This window comes from Nicotiana tomentosiformis, chromosome 2, assembly GCF_000390325.3.
Source record: "Nicotiana tomentosiformis chromosome 2, ASM39032v3, whole genome shotgun sequence".
Taxonomy (NCBI): Eukaryota; Viridiplantae; Streptophyta; class Magnoliopsida; order Solanales; family Solanaceae; genus Nicotiana; species Nicotiana tomentosiformis.
The window spans coordinates 150,871,840-150,889,162 of NC_090813.1; the positions used below are offsets into that span (position 1 = coordinate 150,871,840).

The 17,323-nt window shown below is 36.9% G+C and overlaps 2 protein-coding genes and 1 non-coding gene across 3 annotated transcripts; all 3 read left to right on the forward strand.

Moving 5' to 3' along the window:
- Positions 1 to 5,800: 5,800 nt before the first annotated feature.
- LOC117273960 (small nucleolar RNA R71) lies at positions 5,801 to 5,905 on the forward strand. The gene has a single exon (XR_004503995.1). It is a non-coding gene; the product is annotated as a small nucleolar RNA R71 (small nucleolar RNA).
- A 6,015-nt stretch (positions 5,906 to 11,920) lies between these two features.
- LOC117273958 (uncharacterized) lies at positions 11,921 to 12,718 on the forward strand. Its single transcript, XM_033653178.1, has one exon. It carries the CDS (start codon positions 11,921 to 11,923, stop codon positions 12,716 to 12,718), a length of 798 nt encoding a protein of 265 aa, XP_033509069.1.
- LOC138891442 (uncharacterized) lies at positions 12,719 to 13,246 on the forward strand. The gene is made up of 2 exons (XM_070194379.1): positions 12,719 to 12,908; positions 13,014 to 13,246. The coding sequence occupies exons 1-2, from the start codon at positions 12,719 to 12,721 to the stop codon at positions 13,244 to 13,246; spliced, it is 423 nt and encodes a 140-aa protein (XP_070050480.1).
- The last annotated feature ends 4,077 nt before the right edge of the window (positions 13,247 to 17,323 follow it).

The window sequence follows — 17,323 nt, forward strand, 5'->3', positions numbered from 1 at the left end:
ACATTGGCTTGCCTAGCAAGTGAAATGTTAGGCGCTATCACGGTCCGAAGGTGGGAATTTCGGGTCGTGACAGTTAGATACCAAAAAAGTAGAGTAATATAAGCACTAAAAAGGGAAATAACAATGGAATACAACAGTGAAAGATCCTAAGATCCACCTTCTTAGAAAAAGTCAAATATCATAGCATTTGAAATACTACAACAATTAGCCAAGTTCAATAAGTAACAATTTTTGAGCTAGAAAACTGACACATTGAAAAGTTGCTACGGCAAATAAGGTGAGAGCACAACAAGTAATTGCCCAATAAAAAGATAACAAATGCATCTGAAATGCAAGCTTTACATTCATTGTGAGACTCTAGTATTCATGGTAAGTCTATTTTTAAGTGGATAACATCTTATAAGAAAGTACGGTGAGCAAATCAAACATATTTAGCAGCAAAAGAGAACTACTATAGGTATCGTCAAAGCGGAAGAACTTTAGTCATCATGAGCATGTTGCAAATGATTTTTTCGTTAATTGACGAGCTCAGAACACACACTTAAATTATGCTCGCTAGTCAAAGATAGTATAGTATAATATCGTATCCACAGAGATTGGAGTTAAACAGTATTTTCGTAGTTTCTAGCTTGATTGCTATCCAGGAGAATCAACAATTGAGATTTATATGATGAATAACGAAAATTAACTAAGAATCTAAAGCTATTGACTAATGACTATCACAACAAGGAATAAGCAAAGAAAGTTATCAGTGGGAGAATATAGGGTTTTGATAGGATAGGTGCAAGATAATTGTTCGAGATCTAACTCTAGATAATTTACTTCTAATGTTCAAGTGAGTCTCTCGAATTCACTCAATTGTTAGTTCAAACTTTCAGCAAAAACTCCTCTCTCGATTAAGTTTTAACCTCACAAGATGAACCAATTCAAGCAAGTAAAGATATGCAAGAATGCGCAGTAGATTGGTCTTTTGGAGAACCTCTCTCTCTCGATTATCCTCCTAACTAGGTTTAATCAATGATTCAACTAGCCTCTTTCGATTACTAAGAAGAATTAATGAACTCAACCAATAATATAATGCAAGGATATCACAAGTTATGCCTCTCTCGATTACATGAACAAGTGAGTATAGATGCAACAGTTAAATCATCCAAAAATGCTTCAATACATAAAACTAGAGTTATAATCCACAAACAATCATCAATACACCAAATCCATCAAACCCTAAAGGGAACTACTCCATAGATATGGAGGAGCAATTCATCACAAATATAATTAAAAGATAGGAAAATATAAATTCGATCCAAACTCACGTCTTGAGTGAGGAAGGAATGATGAAATCCTTGTGCTTTTGCACCTCCAAATCCTCCAACTCCTCCTTGGCTTCCTTAGGTCTTATATGTGTCAAAAGTCCAGAAAATAATATTTTTTCATGTATTTATACCTAGTAGGGTCGGACCCAGACGAAATCACCTTCTCCTAACTGAAATAGGAAAATTACTCTGTAAAAGTTGTACAGGCGCGCATGGGGCGACGCGCCATGCGGACATTAGTGGGGAAATTCAGAGAGTTGGTTCTGACATGCAACGGAGAAATGCACAAGCGCGCCGCCCCATGTGCCGCGACAGTGGGGATTTCTCAGAGTACAGATTTTTCTTGCGTTTTGACGTACAGACTTGGTCCTCGACCCCCGAACACGATTCCGGCTTAATCCCTTGGGTTTTTACTCAGACTTCAAAACTCCAAATCACTCGAATTCATTCCATAACATCTACATAGCTCGAAATCACTCCTACAAGGCATAAGACACACAATAAGTGCAAAACACTATCAATTAAAGCTCAAAATGAATAAAGTGCAGTAAATTAGAGTGCAATAAGCGACTAAAATACGAGATTATAGCCTACCATCAACACCCCACACTTAAACCATTGCTCGTCCTCGAGCAATCAAACTACACTTCACATAGACACGACCTTTTTTCAGCGACTCTAATAACTCATCACACCAAGAATATTTTAAATAGAAAAAGCACAATACCGTAACATCCTTGCCTCAAGATTTGACTCACCAGCACCACACATTATTTATAACCCGCTTACTCTAACATAGAGGTCAACGACATTACCTTTCCTTCGTGAATCAAGTGCCATCACACAACAATAAAGAGTAGTTCCACACACAATAGACATTAAGAATAATTAGTACCTCAAGATAGAAATAATTCGCTCACTCTCAGAAACAACATTCATATGCCACAAAAAACATACCATAGGCTTGCCCGTAGTGTACTACTATACTAATTGAGCTCATGCAGTCAAGGATCAAGTAGAACTTTAATTGGTTGTAATGTAGGCTGCGGGATGAGTAAGATATATTTAGATATAAGAGTGACTATACCTCCCTAAGCACTTTTAATACATATAATTAACAATTTAAAATCCCATACTTATGTCAAACCATAACTCCACCTTCACATCAATATACGTCAACTCCCAACTTCTTTAAGCACAAATACATTAAGAGTTACCACTATCAAGGAATTTTTTCACAACAATACAACTATTTTTCTTTTTCTTTTCTTATTCAATTCAAGTGGCTCTTACTTTTTTCAATGCACTGCACCTTTCTCCTTATTTCATTAGTTCCACTCAAAAACCAAACCAACCACCCCACACTTCAACTTTTGCAAAGTTCATATCAAATTCAAGTGCTCACAAGAGGTAAAAGGTTCAAATAGATGGTCAATTCAAATAAATGGGTAAGGCTTGTACTGTGGTTTCCAAAAAAAAAAACAGGATTACAGGCTCAACGGGGTTAACTAAGATACATAACAATTAGGTGGGTAAAAGCATATAACTGGCTCAACAAAGAAATGCCTAGATCACTTCCAAGACTGAATAAAACTACTATTTCGCTTTGCAAACACACAAGGGCAAGTTTTAGACATCAAATGTAATGCACAGAATAACACAAAACCTCACACACACATGGTACATAATGTCACGACCCGAAATTCTCACCTTCGGGACCGTGATGGCGCCTAACATTTTACTTGCTAGGCAAGCCAATGTTAGAATAATCTTAATCATTTTTAAACAACTTAAATTAAACGAAAGTCAATTACTGAAATAAAGTACGGAAGATTGTAACTACCGAATCATCAAAAATCTGAGACTCAAAACTCAAAAATGAGCAAAAATGGCTAACACCCGATTTTGAATTCTCGGAAATAGCTATTCCAACTCTCGGAATCTCAATCCGAGTCTGATATCGATAAAGTCAAATTCATGGTCAAACTTTGAAATCTTTAAGCTTTCAAACTTCTAATTTTCAATAAATGGCGATAACTTAAGTTAGGGACCTCCAAATTAAATTCTGGGCATACGCCCAAGTCCCAAATTAAGATACGAACCTACCGGAACTGTCAGAACACCGATCTGGGTCCGTTTACTAAAACTGTTGATCGAAGTCAACTCCGTTGAGTTTTAAAGTATTATTTCTCATTTTTATCTATTTTTCACATAAAAGCTTCCCAAAAAATTATACGAACTGTGCACGCAAGTCGAGGAAGCTGGATAGTGCTATTTGAGGTCTCACAACATAGAAATAGATATTAAATTTAAAGATGACCTTCCGGGTCATCACACATAAGTCACTCAGGATCGGATTCATCAAAGACACTCTAGTCAAAGCAGTTAAGCAAAGTTAAAATCCTACAGTTTAAGGTACTTATACAAGATTCAAAAACCGAGCCTAAGCGTCACAACTAAAGCTCTCATCATTCTCAAGGCATAATAAAGTTAAGAGATATTGCCTTCCATTCATTTCATAGAACAAGGTTTCCTACTACTAACAAAAATAAAAACTAACTACACCCGGTTCAAACAAAACCCTTGGAAAAGAACCACGGCACAAAAAAAAATCAAGGGGAAATTGTTACACTAGCTAATAAAAGAAAATCTTTTTGTATTTTTCTTTCGACTTTAATCCCTCAAGAAACCCGTCGAATGATATCCATCGTCGGGAAAAATCAATTTCTTTTCAATTTTTATGGTTTTTTTCCATTTTCCAACTACTACAACTAACAGAACTAACACATATACATACAACATACAATTATTTTCCACCCCACACTTTAATTTGTGGCATATCCCCATAGCACACAATTAAAAAGTATAAGGTAAAGGAAACTTTCCTGAACATCTAGTCGGGGATCTGAGTCGATGTTGGGCTCCATTCCTCGCCTTCGGGCTAATGCGCACATCCAGGCAGACAACTTCTTCTCAGCCTTCTTGGGGTATACCCCACACTTATCTTTCTCACTCAATGCAGCCTTCTCTTTTGAGCCCTTCACTTTCCATTCAACACTTGCTCCTGGTTTTTCCTTTTGTGCCCCCCTTTTCTACATTCATATCAAAAGTCACCGTCTCCTCGCCCACTCTAAGCATGAGTTTCCTCTCGTATATATCTAGTATAGCTCTACCCGTCGCTAAGAACGATCTTCCTAGGATGAGGGGGACCTCCTTATTTTCCTCCATATTCACCACTATAAAATCTACAGGAAATACAAACTTATCCATTCGAACTAACACATCTTCCACTATCCCCTCGGGTATTAAAGTCGCATGGTCTGCCAGCTGCAAAGATATTAGCACCGACCTTATCTCTCCAATCTCCTTCTCAGTTTTCGATAAATAGATAGAGGCATTAAGTTAATTGATGCACCAGAATCACATAAAGACTTATCAAAATCTATAGTCCCTAATGAGCAAGGTATAGTAAAACTCCCTGGATCTCCACACTTTTGTGGGAGTTTATTTTGCATATATAGCACTGCAATGCTCTGTAAGCTTGACCACTGAGGTCTACTCTACTTTCCTCTTCTTTATAAGGATCTCTTTCACGAATTTGGCATAAGCAAGCATTTGTGAGAGCACTTCTGTAAATGGTAAATTTACATGAACCTATTTCAGCACATCCGGAAATCTCCCAAACTGCTTGTCCAGCTTTTCTCTATATAGATTTTAAGGGAAAGGTAAAGCAGGCATATGCTCGCTCTTCTCAGGTTCCTCCCTTCTAGATTTTTCTTCCTTCTTCTTCTTAGTTTTCATTGTGCCTTTCTTCTTCTTGTCATCATCACTTTTCAACTGCTCCTCACTTTCTTTTGCAATTATCACATCTTTTTGGATTGGGGTGGGATCCTTCAACACTTGCCCACTTCTCAAGGTCACAACATTCACTGTTTCTTTGGAATTTCTCTCAGTATCACCGGGGAGAGTTCCTGAAATCCTCTTAGACAATAGAGTGGCTAGCTGCCCAACCTATCTTTCCAAGTTTCGAAAACCAGTACCTATTTCTTTGATAGCTGCTCCATGTTCCCGTATAGCTGCACTATGAGTTTCAAGCCTCTCATCAGTTTTTTGAATGAAGGCCTTCATGAGATCTTTTATGCTAGACTGAATGGGCCGTTGAGGCTGAAATTGCTGCCTCTGTTGATTTTGAAATGCTGGAGCTCCTTGTCCCTGGGGTCTAGAGTTATTTTGTTGACATGTATTCGCGCTACCCCCCAGTGAACTCCATGAAAAATCGGGGTGCCTCTGACCCATTGCATTAAAATTGTAGTTTCCCATATCATTTACTTTCTCAGTTGATGCTTGACACTCATGAGTTCCTCATCCACATATATAACAAGCTGTGTGAGGCTCACTTTGTATCAACGCTAAGGTCAACTTCCTTATCTCTTTGGCCATAGTATCAAGCTGTACCTACACAAATATGGAGTTGCATCCAGAGTTCAATTTCGCTATGTTGACACTTTCTAACAATCTCCTTAAACCTCTCCCATGCTTCAAAAACAGTTTCATTCTCTCTGGCAGAAGTTATGGATTTCACTTCTAAACTTGCCTGTTTTAGCTGAGGAGACATATTTATCAAGATATTTTCTTTTCATCTCCTCCTATGTTATAATTGATCCCGTGGGTAAGCTTCGAAGCCACTGCTTTGCATCATCTTTAAGAGAAAAAAGGGAATCTCTTAGATACACTATATCTTGTGACATACCATTGTATTGAAAGGTGTTCATAATCTCCTCAAAGTCCATTAGATGTGTGTTTGGATCTTCATTTGGCTTCCCTCTGAAGACATAACAATTCTGAAGGGTTTGAAGCAACCCTTGCTTTAACTCGAAATTGTTTGCTGCAATTGGAGGTGGTCTAACACTTGATAAACCTTAATTGTAGACCGGTCTAGCATAATCGCCAAGTGGTCTCCCAGACAAGGGTTGATGTTGATTAGGTCTGAGACCCCTCTCTTCTTCATAGATGTTCCGCGCATCTCTAATAGCTGCTTCCTCAACATCCTGTACAGCTTGTTCTCCTCGTTGGGCTGCTTCTCTTGCAGCCAAATCCACATTATCTTCACTGTTTCCAGCCATAAGTTCTTCGTTGAGGATTGCCAAACCTTTTCTGTTGTCTCAGTGAGATTTATTTCCTTCTTCAGTTGTCGTAGTTGTTTTTTAATTTCTGGCTCGTATGGTAGAACTTCCTTCGCAGAAGCTCTAGTCATGCACCACTCTGAACCTGTAACCCGCGCACAGTCAAAGAACACCAACCATAAAAAAGGGAAAAAAATAAAAAATAAATCCTGAATTAGCACTACAAACTATTTCAAACACTGTTGATTGCCAATCCCGGCAACGGTGCCAAAATTTGACGAGCTCGGACCACACACTTAAATTATGCTCGCTAGTCAAAGATAATATAGTATAATATCGTATCCACAAGGATTGGAGTTAAACAGTATTTTTGTAATTTCTAGCTTGATTGCTATCCAGGAGAATCAACAATTAAGATTTATATGATGAATAACTAAAATTAACTAAGAATCTAAAGCTATTGACTAATGACTATCACAACAAGGAATAACCAAAGAAAGTTATCAGTGGGAAAATATAGGGTTTTGATAGAATAGGTGCAAGATAATTGTTCGAGATCTAACTCTAGATAATTTACTTCTAATGTTCAAGTGAGTCTCTCGAATTCACTCAATTGTTAGTTCAAACTTTCAGCAAAAACTCCTCTCTAGTTTTAACCTCACAAGATGAACCAATTTAAGCACGTGAAGATATGCAAGAATGCGTAGTGGATTGGTCTTTAAGAGAACCTCTCTCTCGATTATCCTCCTAACTAGGTTTAATCAATGATTCAATTAGACTCTTTTGATTACTAAGAAGAATTAATGAACTCAACCAACAATATAATGTAAGGATATCACAAGTTATGCCTCTCTCGATTACTTGAACAAGTGAATATGGATGCAACAGTTAAATCATCCAAAAATACTTCAATACATAAAACTAGAGTTATAATCCACAACAATCATCAATACACAAAATATATCAAACCCTAAAGGGAACGATTTCATAGATATGGAGCAATTCATCACAAATATAATTAAAAGATAAGAAAACATAAATTCGATCCAAACTCGGGTCTTGAGTGAGGAAGGAATGATGAAATCCTTGTGCTTTTGCTCCTCCAACTCCTCCTTGACCTCCTTAGGTCTAATATATGTCAAAAGTCCAGAAAATAATGTTTTTTTCTTGTATTTATACCAAGTAGTGTCGGGCCTAGATGAAATCACCTTTTCCTAGCCGAAATAGGAAAATTACTTTGTAAAAATTGCACAGGCGCATCGCATGGGGCGACGCGCCATGCAGGGCATTAGTGGATAAATCCAGAGAGTTGATTCTGATAGGTAGCAGAGAAATACACAAGCGCGGCGCCCCACGCACCGCTCCACGCGCCGCGGCTGTAGGGATTTCTCAAAGTATAGATTTTTCTTGCATTTTGACGTCCAAACTTGGTCCTCGACCCCCGAACACGATCCCGACTTAATCTCTTGGGCTTTTACTCAGACTTCAAAGCTCCAAATCACTCAAATTCATTCCATAATATTTACATAGCCCAAAATCCCTCCTACAAGGCATAAAACATACAATAAGTGTAAAACACTATCAATTAAAGCTGAAAACGAATAAAGTGTAGTAAATTAGAGTGCAATAAGCGACTAAAATACGAGATTATAGCCTACCATTATTAATTCCTTTCAATTGGGATTATTTTTCGACTTGCATTTAATTTAGGGGTGTTGAAAAATGTGTTTTGAGGCTAATGAAAGGGTTTTTGAAGCTAATGATTGTGGTGCTTCATCGTCTGAGGAGACTGATGACTCCAGCGAGAAAGGATAATCTTGAATTTATTTTTTGAATATATTTTGTTCTGCTTTTATCATTGAATGACCATTCCACTACTTAGAGGAAGGTAATGTCTTCGTAGTGCTAGTGGAGTGTATAAAGGTGGTGTCTTTGTAGTGCTAATGGAGCGTATCTTGACAGAAATAGCCCATTTCCTTTTTTATTCAAATGCTTTTGCTTGTCTGAGTAACTGATTTATTGACTCGCATGAGTTTTTCCAATAAACTGTGATCGACTATGATGTAGCTTATGAACTCAGCCATCAAGTTAACAACCAAATTAGCTTCCATTTGTAATGCTCGATAACCAGACCCATTGAATATTGAATAACTGGCCTCACAATTCTGGTGGTTTTCAGAAATAAGAACATCAATAATTGAGTAAAACATTACTATGCAAGACTTTGTGTACATGGATTTGAGTAGCATTTAATTAATTAATTTATTCATCTATCTTTTCTAGAATTTGATGAACAATATGAATGTTGGATAAATTGGAAGTTAATTCTTTTTCATATCTCCAGGGGAGAGAAATCAGGGAAAAAAGTGTTACATGCCTCAAAAGAATTCTGTGGCCTATGCCTTATCACACTGTAGATGCGAATAGCTTGTTAAATGTGGTCTGATTTGCTTTGTTTTAGTAAATTCTTATTTATGCCACATTTACTTGGTAATGCCTTCCACTATTTATGGTCATTTTCTAATATGTAGATCGAATAAAACATTTTGCATTCTGTTTAAATTTAAAAGAAAACCTGGAAGTTTAAAATGTGACTGGAAAACGCTCAACGTTTTAGATTTGTGGTTATGGTATCCATTAAAATATTAGTAAGTTATGATTAGTCTTCATTTCAACCTTTCTTCTGGTTCAATATTTATTGTTCTTGATATTCTCTTGTTTAATAAATTGTATTTGCTTTCTTTGAAAAGTTTCAGTCAATTTAGTTCTCTTTTCATTTATTTAGATGGTTCCTATAAATTGTGTTTGCTTTTTTTTTTGTGGTTAATCTTCATTTTGTGGGAAAGTGAAAAGAGAAAAAAAGTAGTAGCTATTAGGAGTTTTTTTTAAAGGACTGATACGAATTTGTTCTTTTAATAGATAAGAAAACTGAAGTCTGGAGAACCTGTCCTTGAAGAAAGTCCAAAGCAAGTAGCAACTGAAAATGCTAAAGAATAAGTTGAACCACAAGAGAAGCCTATTTTCTCTTTTGTTAGGAGTTGTTTATAAATGTTTCCATTTGTAATGCTACAATACTATTTTCTGTTTTGTTAGGAGTCGACAAATATATGGTCCATTTTACTATTTTCTACTTTTGTTCCTTGTAAATAACTGTAAAGTTTTATATGAATATTGATTATTTCTTATGTTTCTGGAGCGACTGTGTGCATATAGGTTTTTATATTTCATTATAATAATAGTTAATAGAACACTATTAGCGAAGGTAAAAGCCTGTTACTAAAGCACTTATATTAGTTGGATTTGTTGTCGTCACTAAAGATTTTTAACAACCGAAAAAATAATTAGCGAAGGAAAAATCCAGTCACTAAAAATAAGCTATAACGACAGAATTTTTTGTTGTCGCTAAAGGATTTTTAACGACCGATTTGAAATTCGGTCGTGAACTTTTAACGTCGGGGCTTTTAATGATCGGTGACGATCGATTTTATTCCGGTCGCTATTGACTAATAGAGACCGGAGTGAACTTTTAAATACCGAATTTCTCTTCGCTAAAGGCCTTTTTTCTCGTAGCGTACGAACTAGGAAGTCATTTTTAATATGGTTCTTGATTCTCTTGACTATTGGGTTTTGACCCTACTTGATTTGAGGCTTCAGTCCATTTTGATATCTTCTATTGCTTAGTGTGATGGCATGACGTACATATTGGACGAAAAATAGATATTTGGCAAACTCTCTTGGATTGATAATATACGCTTTCTTGACACTTGAATCTTGAACATTGTTATTGATATTTGAAAACACTTTAAGGTTTGATATTCGATACTTTTAATATATATTTATTCACTTGTTTTAAATTTATGTTTCATTTGAGCTACCTATGACTGAAAAGGAAAATTGGAGAATTTAATGGCTCCAAGCCCAAAGTTTATATGCCACTAAGCTTTATGCTTAGCGATAGTTATTTTCTATTGTAGGTAATATACGGACGAGATTTGAAGACTGCCTTATGAAGTAGTCTTTTTGGGAGCATTTATGGAGATCACATTTGCATATGCATCTAGGTTTTGTATAATTTTGGGACTTGTACATGATATATATGTCACACTTATGTATGTTATTTTGGAGGCTTGTTGGTTCTCAAGATCAAAATCTTGTAACATGTAATTTGGTGACTTATTTTGCTGTTTTAGGGTGTGTTAATAGCTCAAGTCTTGTAATTTGCTGAATTTATACTTTGTCTTGTAAAAATGTACAAAGGAGAAGACTAGTTTTCCTTTTATACTCTCTAGTTTGAAATTCAGGTACAACATCAACATGCAGTGATGTTGAACGAAAAGTATAATTTTGTTAGGAAGTTGCTTTAACGTGTTGATTATTCGAGAAGGGTTGTATCATTTTATCTTGATATTTTGACATTGTATTTCATTTAAGAAATTTTATGAAGTGTATTTTAAAAAATAAAAATATTGCACCTTGAAACCTTTATTGCATGGGTCAATTTACGCTATTAAATTATTTTGAATATCTTTTTATATTAATATCTTCTGAATATTGCAAGTAGTAAGTTAGATTTATTTCGTAAGTAGCACCTTCCCAAAGGGGTTGCTACAAGTTTTAGTATCAGAGCTTTAGGTTTGTGATTTTACGACTATTGTTATGACTTGTTAGTGTACTTTTTTCCTTTTAACATGTTTTGTAGCGTGTATTGTGCATATGCATCATGTACATGTCCCTAATGCAATGTGATTTCCCTTATGTAGGAATTAAGTTATGGCCTCTTCTTCTAATAGACCTATGGAAGACACTCATGAGGGTTCAGATAACTCTTATACCCAATCTTACTTACAGGAAGGGGTTGGAGAACATTTTTCTGACCATAATTTTCCTCGTACTAGTGGATCTCAAGTGGGAAATAATCAGGATGCAAGAGTTGGGCCACATTCTCATATAAGTCATAGTGCTCCTGTTGTTGATCCTCCTTTTCAGCAAATTGCTGATCTCTTTTGTGACTTGGCTGGAACAATGTTCGACCATAATGAAATGAACTTTGAGAGAATGAGAAAAATGAGTGGAGTTGAGTTTGAATGCACTGTTTATCCTACTGATGCTGAACAATGGCTTGAGCGCATAGAGAGAGTATTTGAGCAATTAGAATGTTCATAAGTTGCCAAATTTAAGTATGCTATCTCACTGTTACAAAGGGATGCTTATGATTGGTGGGTAAGTGTACCAAATGCCAAAGCAAAAGCTCCGGTGCTTACTTGGGATGATTTTGTCAAAGAATTCCGCATGAAGTATGTCCCACCTGCTTATCGTGATGTGAAGAAAAAGGAGTTTCTGGATTTAAAGCAAAGGGGTATGTCTATTGCCGAATATCAACAAAGGTTTCTTAGGCTTTCTCGTTATGCTGGAGGTATTATCGATGATGAAAAAGATAAGTGCAGGTGATTCGAAGATGGTTTGAATGATTCTATCCGAAAGTCTATGGCAGTCCTGCAACATGAAAAGTTTTCTAAACTAGTTACAGCTACTCTTACTTGGGAAAGAATTGACAAGGAACAAGCTAGTAAAAATGAAAACAGGTTCAGAAAAGCTAATTCAGATTATGGCGGTCCCTCCAAAAAGGGGAAGTTTGACAATTCCAAGACTGGTGGTGTTCACAGGCCAGCTCACCATAAGCAAAGTAGATCAAATTTTTCTACTGCTAGCACTCCAAGCTATGGACAAGGCAAGACTCGTATACCCACCTGTACAGAGTGTGGAAAGAATCACTTTGGTACTTGCAGGAAAGCTTCTGGTGCTTGTTTTAATTGTGGGAGCTTCGATCACAAAGTGAAGGATTGTCCTAATCCGAACCCTATTTCTTCTCTACGTACTGAAGGTTTAGTTCAGAAACCTACTGCCGCTCCTTTTCAAGGGAATAGAGGTGCAAGATCTAGAAATACCCAAACCATAGGTGCAGATGGAGCTAATCAAGCTAGTGGGTCAAGAGCTATAACACGAGCTTATGCTATGAGACAGAGGGATGACCAACATGGGGCAGACGTGGTTGTTGGTAAATTTCATTTATTTGGCTTGTATGTTGTTACAGTATTTGATCCCGGTTCTACACATTTCTATGTTTGCTCATCACTTGTTTTTCTTGAAAATGTAGAATCTGCGAGGCTTGATTGTGGTGTGCTTGTCAGAAGTCCTTTGGGTCATCAGGTTGTTTGTAATCAGATCTATCGAGGTTGTCCCTTCGAGATTGAAGATCTAGTCTTCCCTGTTGATCTGATTTAAATGTCTTCCCAAGACTATGATTTCATCATCGGTATAGACTGGCTTCATAAATACCATGCAGTAGTTGATTGTAGGTCAAAGCGTGTGACCTTTAAAGCTCTTACATTTTTACACATCGTTATTCAAGGTGAAAGATCATTGACATCTAATATTATCTCTGCGGTTGTGTCAAGAAAGATGATTAGTCAGGGTTGTGAATCTTATCTTGCTCATATAGTTGATACACACCTAGAAAGTTCAAGCCTTAAAGATATACCAGTCGTATGTGAATTTCCTAGATGTTTTCCCTGAAAAGCTTCGTTGCCCCTGGAAAGGGAAGTTGAATTTCCTATAGAGGTTATTCATAGAACAACTCCTATTTCTATAAATCCTTACCGAATGGCTCCAACAGAATTGAAGGAGTTGAAAATTCAATTGCAAGAACTTCTTGAGAAGGCTGTTATTCTCACAAGTGTTTCTCCTTGGGGAGCTCCTGTTTTATTTGTGAAAAAGAAAGATGGATATCTTCGGCTTTGTATTGATTACTGACAATTAAATAAGGTAACAATTAAGAATAGATATCCATGGCCTAGGATCGATGATTTTTGACCAGCTAAAGGGTGCTCAGTGTTTCTCAAAAATTGACTTGAGGTCTGGGTATTACCAGCTGCGAGTATGTGAGCAAGATGTTCCTAAAACTGCTTTTAGGACTCGGTATGGACATTATAAATTTTTGATGATGCCATTTGGGTTGACAAATGCTCCTGCAGTGTTCATGGATCTAATGAATCGTGTTTTCAAGCCTTATATTGATTAATTTGTGGTGGTATTTATTGATGACATTTTAATATATTCCAAGAATAGCGAAGATCATGATAAATATCTTCGGATTGTTTTGCTAATTTTGAAGGAGAAAAAGCTATATGCCAAGCTTTCCAAATGTGAATTTTGGCTTAGTGAGGTGGCTTTTCTGGGGCATGTTGTGATAGTTGAAGGTGTGAAAGTTGATCCTAGTAAGATTCAAGCTATTGTTGAATAGAAAATGACCAAAAGTCCAACTAAAATAAGAAGTTTCTTGGGCTTAGCGAGATACTATAAAAGGTTTGTCAAAGGCTTCTCCATTATAGCCTCTCATTTGACTAAACTTTTGTGGAAGGACGTCAAGTTCGTATGGGATGACAAATGCCAAGAGAGCTTTGAAAAGCTAAAATATTTATTGACTAAAGCACCTATACTTACTCTACCAACTGAAGGGAAGGAGTATGTGATATATAGTGATGCTTCTCATAATGGTTTGGGTTGTGTTTTGATGCAAGAAGGAAAAGTGGTTGCGTATGTCTCTCGAAAATTGAAACCATATGAGTTGAATTATCCTACTCACGACCTTAAGCTTGCTGCCATAGTGTTTGCTTTGAAAATTTGGAGACATTACTTGTATGGAGAAAAGTGTCATATATTCACGGATCATAAGATTTTGAAGTACTTGGGTACACAGAAAGAGTTGAATTTGAGACAATGTAGATGGCTTGATCTTGTCAAAGATTATGACTGCACAATTGACTATCATCCGGGTAAAGCCAATGTTGTTGCCGATGCTCTAACTCGCAAATCCTTTGCCGGTTTATCTCTAAGTCCTTTGCCTTTGTTTCTTGAATTGAGAGCCATGAATACTTGTCTTGCATTTAAAGCTTATGGTTCTATTATTGCTAGTTTGTAAGTCAAGCCAGTTCTACTTAAACATATAAAATAAGCACAAAAATTGGATGAGAAGCTTGTGAAACTGATCAAAGAAGTTCACAATGGAGAAAAGCTTGATTTTAAATTGAGGGATGATGGTGTCCTATCTTTTCAAAATAGGTTATGTGTTCCTAAAGACGATAAATTGAGGAAAGAAATATTGAATGAAGCACATACTTCACCATATGCAATGCATCCTAGAGGCCCTAAAATGTACCAAACCATCAAGAACACTACTGGTGGAATGGTATGAAGAAAGACATTGCAGAATTTATCTCTAAATACTTGATTTGTCAACAAATAAAGGCCAAGCATCAAGTTCCGGCTGGTTTGCTACAACCTTTATCCATACCAGAGTGGAAATGGGAGAGAATAACGGACTTTGTTTCTGGGCTTCCACGCACTCAAAGAAATCATGATGCAATTTGGGTTATAGTTTATAGACTAACCAAGAGTGCTCATTTCTTGGCAATCAGAATGGACTACACACTTGAACGTTTAGCATAATTATACGTTAATGAGATTGTGAGGCTGCATGGGGTTTCTATTTCTATTATATCTGACCGAGACCCGAGGTTTATCTCAAGATTTTGGATTAGTTTGCAAGAAGCTTTGGGTACGAGATTAAACTTTAGTACTTCTTTACATCCTCAAACAGACGGCTAGTCTGAGAGGGTAATACAAATCTTGGAGGATATGCTTCGAGCCTGCATTATTGAGTTTGAGGGTAGTTGGGACAAATACTTAGCCTTGATAGAATTTGCTTACAATAATAGCTACCAATCAAGTATAGACATGCCTCCTTATGAATCTTTATATGGGAGAAAATGTAGAAAGCCTCTTAGTTGGAACGAGTTTGGTGAAAGAAAATTAGTGGGTCCTGAGATTGTGCAACAAACTGAAGATAACGTAAAAATCATCAAGGATCGCTTAAAAATTATTTCAGATAGACAAAAGACTTTTGCTGATAGTAAGAGGCGTGAGATTGAGTATCAAGCGAGTGATAAGGTATTCTTAAAGGTTTCTCCATGGAAGAAGTATATGAGATTTGTCCAAAAAGGTAAACTTATCCCTCAATTTATTAGATTTTATGAAGTGCTTGAGAGAGTTGGCCCAATTACTTATAAACTAGCTCTTCCACCTGAGTTAGACAAGATCTATCACGTCTTCCATGTTTCTATGCTTATAAGATACCTCTCAGATCCATCTCATGTTAAGTTATGGCCTCTTTTTCTAATAGACCTATGGAAGACGCTCATGAGGGTTCAGATAACTCTTACCCAACCTCACTTACAAGAAGGGGTTGGAGAACATTTTTCTGACCTAAATTTTCCTCGTACTAGTGGATCTGAAGTGGAAAATAATCAGGATGCAAGAGTTGGGCCACATTCTCATATGAGTCATAGTGCTCCTGTTGTCAATCCTCCTTTTCAGCAAATGGCTGATTTCTTTCGTGACTTGGCCGGAACAATGTCCGACCATAATGAAATGAACTTTGAGAGAATGACAAAAATGGGTGGAGTTGATTTTGAATGCACTGTTGATCCTACTGATGCTGAATAATGGCTTGAGCGCATAGAGAGAGTATTTGAGCAATTAGAGTGTTCAGAAGTTGCCAAATTTAAGTATGCTATCTCACTGATACAAAGGGATGCTTATGACTGGTGGGTAAGTGTACCAAATGCCAAAGCAAAAGCTCTGGTGCTTACTTGGGATGATTTTGTCAAAGAATTCCGCATGAAGTATGTCCCACTTGCTTATCGTGATGCGAAGATAAAGGAGTTTCTAGATATAAAGCAAAGGGGTATGTCTATTGGTGAATATCAACAAAGGTTTCTTAGGCTTTCTCGTTATGCTGGAGGTATTATTGATGATGAAAAAGATAAGTGCAGGTGATTCGAAGATGGTTTGAATGATTCTATCCGAAAATCTGTGGCGGTCCTGCAACATTAAAGGTTTTCTAAACTAGTTACAGCTACTCTTACTTTGGAAGGAATTGACAAGGAACAAGCCAGTAAAAATAAAAACAGGTTCAGAAAAGCTAATTAAGATTATGGAGGTCCCTCCAGAAGGGGGAAGTTTGACAATTCTAAGACTGGTGGTGTTCACATGTCAGCTCACCATAAGCAAAGTAGAGCAAAGTTTTCTACTGCTAGCACTCCAAGCTATGGACAAGGCAAGACTCATATACCCATCTGTGCAGAGTTTGGAAAGAATCACTTTGGTACTTGCTAGAAAGCTTCTGGTGCTTGTTTTAATTGTGGAAGTTTCGATCACAAAGTGAAGGATTGTCCTAATCCTAACCCTATGTCTTCTCCACGTACTGAAAGTTTAGTTCAGAAACCTACTGCCGCTCCTTCTCAAGGGAATAGAGGTGCAAGATCTAGAAACACCCAAACCACAGGTGCAGATGGAGCTAATCAAGCTAGTGGGTCAAGAGCTACAACACGAGCTTATGCTATGAGACAGAGGGATGACCAACATGGGGCAGACGTGGTTGTTGGTAAATTTCACTTATTTGGCATATATATTATTACACTATTTGATCCTGGTTCTATACATTCCTATGTTTTCTCATCACTTGTTTTTCCTAAAAATGTAAAATCTGTGAGGCTTGATTGTGGTGTGCTTGTTAGAAGTCCTTTGGGTCATCAGGTTGTTTGTAATCAGATCTATCGAGGTTGTCCCTTCGAGATTCAAGATCTAGTTTTCCCTACTGATCTGATTTAAATGTCTTTCCAAGACTATGATGTCATCATTGGTATGGACTGGCTTCATAAATATCATGCAGTAGTTGATTGGATGTGAAAGTTGATCCTAGTAAGATTCAAGTTATTGTTGAATGGAAACCGCCCAATAGTCCAACTGAAATAAGAAGTTTCTTGGGCT

Bases quoted from the DNA above. Each gene is read 5' to 3' on its own strand.
- LOC117273958 (XM_033653178.1), top strand. From the start codon at position 11,921: ATGGCAGTCCTGCAACATGAAAAGTTTTCTAAACTAGTTACAGCTACT.
- LOC138891442 (XM_070194379.1), top strand. From the start codon at position 12,719: ATGTCTTCCCAAGACTATGATTTCATCATCGGTATAGACTGGCTTCAT. The intron at 12,909-13,013 runs GTTGTGAATCTT...TTCCCTGAAAAG, and splicing joins AAGAAAGATGATTAGTCAGG to CTTCGTTGCCCCTGGAAAGG.